We start from the raw sequence: 6,647 nt of genomic DNA, 5'->3' as shown, positions 1-6,647 counted from the left end.
ATCCCACCCGGCCCCAGCCTGCCTGCCCGCCCGCCTGCCACCCCCTCACCCTTCTCTCCTCCCTCCAGCGGCGTGAAGTACATGAGGCGGTCGGAGTCTCCATCCACCGCGCAGCACCGCGCCCCAGGCGGCACATCCTGGAAGTTGGCGGGCAGCTGGCGGTCCTTCTGCAAGAAGTCGGAGCCGCAGCCGCCGTTGAGCACCCCCTGCCCCGTGTTGCGCAGGTCCACGGCCAGCCCCGCATCCGCCTGGGCCAGTGACGCCACCAGGGCGGCCATCTTGGGGGCGCCCACGCCGTTGGCGCAGTCCATGTACAGGGTCTGCATGCGGTGCGGGGAGAGGAGTGGTGTAGGACGGCGTGGTGTGCGTCTCTTTGGTGGTGCCAGGGGCGTTGGAGGCAGGGCCAGGGGGCATTGCACTCCAGCAAACATGCAGGCTGGCTGAAGGCTGGCCCCTGCCCCGCCGCCGCCGCACCACGGGCCCCCTGCCTGCCTCCCCCTGCCTGCCGCACCTGGCCCAGCGGCGCCGTGCCCTCCACCAGCTGCCGGTACGCGCCCGCCAGCGCGGCGTGGTAGTCTGCCTCCCCGCACGGCTGCCCCAGGTTGCGCCGCATCACCATCCAGTGCAGCTGCGGCGTGGTCAGCAGGCCGCACATCTGGGGCTCCGCGCCCAGGCAGCGCACCCCCGCGGCCGCCGCCGCGGCCAGCTCGGGCCCGCTGGGCCGCGTGTCGTGGGCAATCATGACGACGCCAGGGGCGGGCGCCGTGATGCCCTCCGCCGCCAGCAGCCCCGCCACCTGCTTGGCCAGCTCGGCGTCAGTCTGGGCGTTGGCCAGCTCGTTCGCATACGACTGCAGGGGGGGCAGGGGTTGGCGGCGTGGGCTGGAGGGAGCAGCAATGCGGAGGGAGGAGGGTGTGAAGGCAGAGCGCCGCCAGGGATGTGCCAGACCCTGAGGCCTGCAGGCCAGCCTCCCTGCGCCGCCCCAGCTCTTGCCGGCTGGCCCACCAGCCCTGCAGGCCAGCCCTGCGCCGCACCTCCCACTCCTGGCACAGCATCTCGCCCGACGGCTCCACCAGCTTGACGCCGTTGTCGGGGGCGGGGTTGTGGGAGGCGGTGATGCAGATGCCGGTGATCTGCTGCGTCTTCAGGGCGCGGGCCGCCATCATGATGCCGCACCTGCAGTCCGGGGCGGGGGTGCTGTCGAGGGAGGAGAGGTGGTTGGCATGTGAGGGATGCGATCTGTGGCCCCGCGCGCCTGAACATGGTGGAGTGCAGCAGGTCGGCCACCGCGCGGAAGCCGGCGGTGCCGTAGGAGGGCCTGAACCCCGCGGGCAGCACATAGGAGCGGCTGGCGCTGCACACTGCCTGCTCCACGCTGGGGACCGCCATCACGTGTGTCTACACGTCCTGGTAGATGCGAAAGACTATGTGTGGAGCCAGGAAAGAGGGGTTGAGGCGGGGGCAGTACTTTCGGCGGCGGTTCGCGGTACGCTGGCGGCAGCACGCCGCAGGGGCATGTCCTAGCTACTTTCGCATGCGTGGGGCTGGCAGCACAGGTGCACGCCGCAGTTTCATGTGTCGATGGCGCCGCACAATGCCCGCCGGACTGCAGGTGGGTTCGGAATCGGTGTGGCCAGTCGCTTGATTGCCGTGGCCTCGTAAAAGAAGCAATAAAGTTCGTGCCGCCACTTTATGAATGATGCAACGTAGCAGATAGCATTGCAAGCTTGATGTCCTCTCCTTGGATGCACACACTTTTCTTTGCCAGCGCCCCCACACCTCCCGCCCGCCACGAGGGCAGCGCCCTAAAAAAGTCACAGCGACTTCCTCTGCTTGTCTTCATGCCTCGGTCGATCAACGTGCCTGCACCTGGCTTCGCCATTCCACTTCCAACGCTGAGTATGGAGATCGCTGCACGGAAGGCTTTGTTTGGGGCAGGCAGACGGCACGCTTCAACGGTTAGTGCGCAAGAACAGGCGGCATGGAGGCCAATTCACCTCCATCCGAAGTGCCGGCAGCTGCCGGAGTATCATGGGCAGCGGCCGCGGCGGCAGCGGTTTCGGGCGCCAGCAGCAGCAACAATGGGCCAAGCAGGGGCAGCCCCCGTGCTGGATCCCCAGGCACTGCAGCGAGCGGAGCTTGGGGCCCGAGTCCTGCGGCATTTGGCGGGCATTGATCAGGTGATGAAGAGAATGCGTGCACGGAGGCAAGATCCTGCTCATGCTGGCCGAGCTTGCTGCTGACCGTGATCATTGCTGCTGCTTCTTCTGCCAAATCTGCAGAGCCCAGAGCTGGCAGACGGCATCAAGGTGCTGCCCGTCCTGCTGGAGCCACCACGCGCCTGGCACACGCTGACCGCAGGGGTGGCAGAGCACGGGGTGGCGGCGTTCCGCGGCTCGCTGTCGCCGCGGCGCTACCCCATCCCCCGCTTCCACACGCTTGCCCACTGCGCCTGCCAGCTCACCAGCAGCAGCGGCGGCAGGCGATTTCGCGCCAAGCCCATCAACCTGTTCCTGGCGCTCCTGTTTGAGCAGATCCCGGCCGCCGTTGCGCTGGCGGGCCTCCCACCGGTGCGGCTCGACCGCTATGACCTGCACCACGGCCACCTGTTGTATGCGCCCAGCTGCGAGCAGCTGGGCCTGCTGCTGCACGCCCGCGAGTACCCCGCCACCCATGCCGAGCGCTTTGACGTCAGCCTGGGCAACTGCCAGGCCGACAGCAGCCTGGAGTTTGATGAGGCGGGCATGGACCACAGGAACATTGTGTGGTGAGCTGGGGTCGAGTGGTCTGCGTGTCGGTGCAAGGAAAGAGACAGGTGGCGCCCTCGCCCAGTGTGTGGCACCACACCGATGGCCCGCTCGTGCGCTGCCTGGCGACGGCGCAGGATTGGAGGGCGGCTGGCGTGCCTGGATGTGTCGGCGCCAGCGCTGCGCCCTCTGCTGATGCCGGGGCTGGAGCTGCCACGCACGGTGCTGGAGGCCGACCTGGGCCAGCCGCTGGCAGACGTGAACTTCTTCGGCGAGCTGGCGGGGCGGAAGAGCGCGGAGCGGCTGTTTGTGTGCGTGCCAGGGGACTGAGCTGGACGCCCATTTGCTCGCTCAGCTGATCCTCAGAAGTTTTTGACAACATTCTGTGACTAACAATCAACATTGCCGTCACCAGGGAGCATGGGGCTCATGGAGCGGCAGCGGCAGCGGCGGCAGCGCAAAGCCGCTCTGGAGTTTGACCGGCTTGCAGGTGCAGGCTGTCCAGCTGCTGCCAGCACCGTCGCAGCAATCAGTTGCCTTGCATGCATTGTGTGGAATGTGCTATGCGGCAGGGGAGGAGAAGCGGCTGCCACGCGGCCGATGGCTGGACTCATGGCCGCCGTTCAAAGCTTCCCGCTCAATTCTGGCGGCCACTCCCTCGCTGGAGCGGCCTGTATGTATCGATCCGCCACCTGCCAGCTTCCCCTCGCCCTTCCTCCTCGTTCCCGCAGCAACGGCGTCAGCATGAGCGCGGGGCTGGTTCAGCGGAAGCACCTGGTGGCTGCCACGATCACCATAGCGCTGGTGCTGCTGCTCTGGCCGCACCTGGCCATCCTGGCGCAAGTCGGCTACTGCTACGCCTGGTGGCTGCGCCCAGAGGTGCACTGGGCCTCCCCCGACAACCTGCCGCCCGGCAACAGCTCCGCGGTGCCCCGGGTGATCCACCAGACCTGGCAGACCACCGAGGTGCCGCAGAAGTGGGCGGCGGCACGGCAGTCGTGCATCGACCTGCACCCCGACTATGAGCACCGCCTGTGGACCGATGCCGATGGCCTCAAGTTCATAGAGGTGAGCTAGGGCACGGGAGGTCCTTTGGGGGCGAAGGCGTGTGGCCACGGCCGGCTCCAGGGCCGCCTGCTTGCTGCCGCAAGGCGGTGCCTGCCACCGTGCCGCCGTCTGAGCGGGCTGCCGCCTTGCGCCCTGGCCCCACCCGCGTGCCTGGCCATGTCGCAGGACCACTACCCCTGGTTCCTGCCCACCTACCTGTCCTACCCCTACAACATCCAGCGCGTGGATGTGCTGCGCTACTTCATCCTGCACAAGCTGGGCGGCATCTACATCGACCTGGAGTGAGTGGGCGGGGTGGTGGTGGTGGTTGGGCTGCTGCCAGTGCACCCAACCACTGCTTCAGACAAAGAGTTTGCATCCCAGCCTTGCACTGGCGGGCTGTAAGGCTCGCTGCCGTCGGCCATGCACCCAGCCAGCCATGCCCTGCCCCACCCCCCGCCGCCTGCTGCAGCATGGGCTGCCGGCACAGGCTCGACTTCCTGCTGCACCACAACTTCACCGCCCCCATGACGCACCCGGTGGGCATCTCCAACGACGTCATGGCCGCAGTGCCGGGGGACGCCTACCTGGCGCACGCGCTGCCCCGCCTGGCGCGCTGGAACCGATGGATGGGCATCAAGTACATCCAGGTGGGGCAGGCGCGGGTGGGCACCGGCACCCTGCCCGTGCAGGTCAAATGTCACTGGGCGGTTCTCCACTCCATTTCACTGCAACAAGCTTCCCTCCCACCCCTGTGCCCGCAGGTCATGTTCAGCACGGGCCCAATGTTTCTGACGGTGCAGTACAGCCTGTTCCCGGGGCGGGGCGATGTCGCCATCATCCCCAAGCCCACCTACGGCAAGTACGACTTCACCGGGGACGCGTACTTCTACCACCTGCACGGTAGCTCCTGGCACGCAGACGACGCGCAGCTCATCTTCTGGCTGGACCGACACAAGCTGGTGCTGGTGCTGCTGGGCAGCCTGCTGGCGGCGGGGCTGGCGGGGCTGGCTGTGCTGCGCTGCATCATGCAGCACCGCTACCGCCAGCTCAAGACCACCGACGACTGATGCCAAGTCGCGATTTGCTCTGCTCAGAATGAATGCCTCCTGCTCGATTCCTGCTTGCGCTCCTGCCCCAGGGACCCTTTAATTTTGATCGTGCCCTTCTTTCCGCTGCCTCAATGTCTTCTGCCTCTGCCTGCTGACGCTGCTTTCTGCTGTGACTTTGCTCCTGCAATTGCATTTGCCCTTACGATCCCTATTTCGTAGGTATCCCCTTGCCTCTGACCGCCCTGCCATACCCGTCACCTCTGCCCTTGTGCCAACACTGCTAAATGTAGCACTTGTCGAGGTCTTACAGGCTCTCTCAGGTTCATAAACCAGCGGGCAGGCCAATGAGCTGGTTACAACTGGCCGCAGTCCACGACAACCACGTCTGTCCGCGGCGTGCCGTCGCTGCTGGCCGCCAGCTCCTCTGCAGTGGAAGGGCACAGCAATGGTGCTTGGCAGTTGAGCACAACGCCACACCCCGCAAGAGTCCTTTGCCACCTGCAGCGCTTCACCTATCTGCTTGAGCACGTCCAGCCCCTCCACCACCCTCCCAATAACCACATGCTTGCCGTCGCATTGCGGCGCTGGCCCAAAGGTGATGTAAAACTGAGAGGTGTTGCTGTTCTTGCCTGCGCATCAAGCACTAGCAGCAGCAGGTATGAATCCGCATGGCCGTGGTGGGGGCGAATCCGTACAAAGAAAGCCCTGCGGAAGCATTGTGCCCGTCCACCTTCGCCCAGGCTTGAGCACAGACCTGAGTTGGCAAAGCCCACCACCCCTGCCGCATCATGCTTCAGCTTCAGCGCCGCCGGCTCATCCTTGAACTGCAGAAGCACGGCCGTGCGGTTGTTGTTGACGGAGAGCAGTTGAGCAGCGCAACCAGCCGGTGGAAGACGATGGCAAGCGGGGGAGGAGGGGCGCAACCCACCTTGCCGCCGTAGATGCTGTCCCCTCCGCTGCCATCCCCCTGCAGCATAGAAGGATTGAGTGGATGTCGCGGGCCCACACTGAGCCAACCAGGGCTGGCAAGGCCACTCCCTCGCCCCAGCCACACCATCGCCCTGCCGGCCAGCTCACTTTGACGACATCCCCGCCCTGCACCAGAAATGATGCCACCGCCCGGTGCATCCGCACTCCCTTGTAGTGCAGCGCCTTGCCGCTGGCCTTGCCCGTGCCCCTCTCCCCCGTGCACAGGCAGCGGAAGTTCTCCACTGCCTTGGGGGCCTCCTTGAAAGACGACAGCTCAACCAAGAGGCGCCCGCCCGCCAGCCGCGGCTGCCTCAGCAGCGCCGGGCCCTGCGCGGCCCAGGTGGGATCGCTAGAGTAGGCATCTTGCAGCACCTCTGCAGCATCGTCATCCAGGTCCTCTATGCTGCCGCGCCACCCGTACTGCACGGGGGAACGGGCGGGAGGCGGTGCAGGCGGGTGGGCGGCGGCAGCGATGGCGCAGCTCCAGTCGCATCGTGCGATCTTCTGCCAGGCCCGCCTGCCATCTGATTCCGCTACCGGGAGCCAGGGTGGACAACCGCACCTGGGGCCCCACACTTGAAAAGAACTTGCAGGCTCTCTCATGAGCTGCTAGGTCTTCTGCATGCTTCTGGAGATCCCCGATGGCGATATCCAGCCAGCACTTGGGGGCCGTCGCAGACATGTCGGTGATGGGCCACTGTCCAAAGGAGTTCACGATACACAGAGACGAGCGATGCCAGACAGCCGATAGGAATGCGTGAAGAAGCAAATGCACTGCCAAGGTCAACAATTTCCGCCACCTGCTCATCATGCCGCCGCGCCGCTAGTCGCC

General features: G+C 65.9%; 4 protein-coding genes across 4 annotated transcripts in view; 2 read left to right on the top strand and 2 right to left on the bottom strand.

The window, feature by feature from the left end:
* The window catches only part of CHLNCDRAFT_52755 (hypothetical protein), a gene marked incomplete at both ends in the record, with an annotated part of 2,083 nt that extends 694 nt beyond the window's left edge, over positions 1-1,389 (bottom strand). The window contains 4 exons of the mRNA XM_005846838.1: positions 42-320; positions 512-850; positions 1,035-1,176; positions 1,262-1,389. Coding sequence (XP_005846900.1) covers positions 42-320; positions 512-850; positions 1,035-1,176; positions 1,262-1,389 — 888 coding nt within the window. The remainder of the gene's footprint in view (positions 1-41; positions 321-511; positions 851-1,034; positions 1,177-1,261) is intronic.
* A 692-nt stretch (positions 1,390-2,081) lies between these two features.
* CHLNCDRAFT_134769 (hypothetical protein) lies at positions 2,082-3,077 on the top strand (the record flags this gene model as incomplete). Its single annotated transcript, XM_005847019.1, has 3 exons — positions 2,082-2,180; positions 2,283-2,767; positions 2,885-3,077. The coding sequence occupies 3 exons, from the start codon at positions 2,082-2,084 to the stop codon at positions 3,075-3,077; spliced, it is 777 nt and encodes a 258-aa protein (XP_005847081.1).
* A 588-nt stretch (positions 3,078-3,665) lies between these two features.
* CHLNCDRAFT_10358 (hypothetical protein) lies at positions 3,666-4,780 on the top strand (the record flags this gene model as incomplete). The annotated part of the gene is made up of 4 exons (XM_005847018.1): positions 3,666-3,815; positions 3,981-4,096; positions 4,267-4,444; positions 4,559-4,780. Coding segments are annotated over 4 exons (666 nt in total), but the record flags the coding sequence as incomplete, so codon positions are not given.
* Positions 4,781-5,202: 422 nt separating this feature from the next.
* On the bottom strand, positions 5,203-6,106 carry CHLNCDRAFT_13673 (hypothetical protein; the record flags this gene model as incomplete). The annotated part of the gene is made up of 5 exons (XM_005846837.1): positions 5,203-5,270; positions 5,359-5,475; positions 5,601-5,670; positions 5,775-5,813; positions 5,924-6,106. Coding segments are annotated over 5 exons (477 nt in total), but the record flags the coding sequence as incomplete, so codon positions are not given.
* Positions 6,107-6,647: the final 541 nt, after the last annotated feature.

Source organism: Chlorella variabilis (assembly GCF_000147415.1).
Source record: "Chlorella variabilis unplaced genomic scaffold CHLNCscaffold_12, whole genome shotgun sequence".
Taxonomy (NCBI): Eukaryota; Viridiplantae; Chlorophyta; class Trebouxiophyceae; order Chlorellales; family Chlorellaceae; genus Chlorella; species Chlorella variabilis.
Note: the sequence above shows the minus strand (reverse complement) of the source record. Positions and strands in the feature narration are given on the sequence as shown.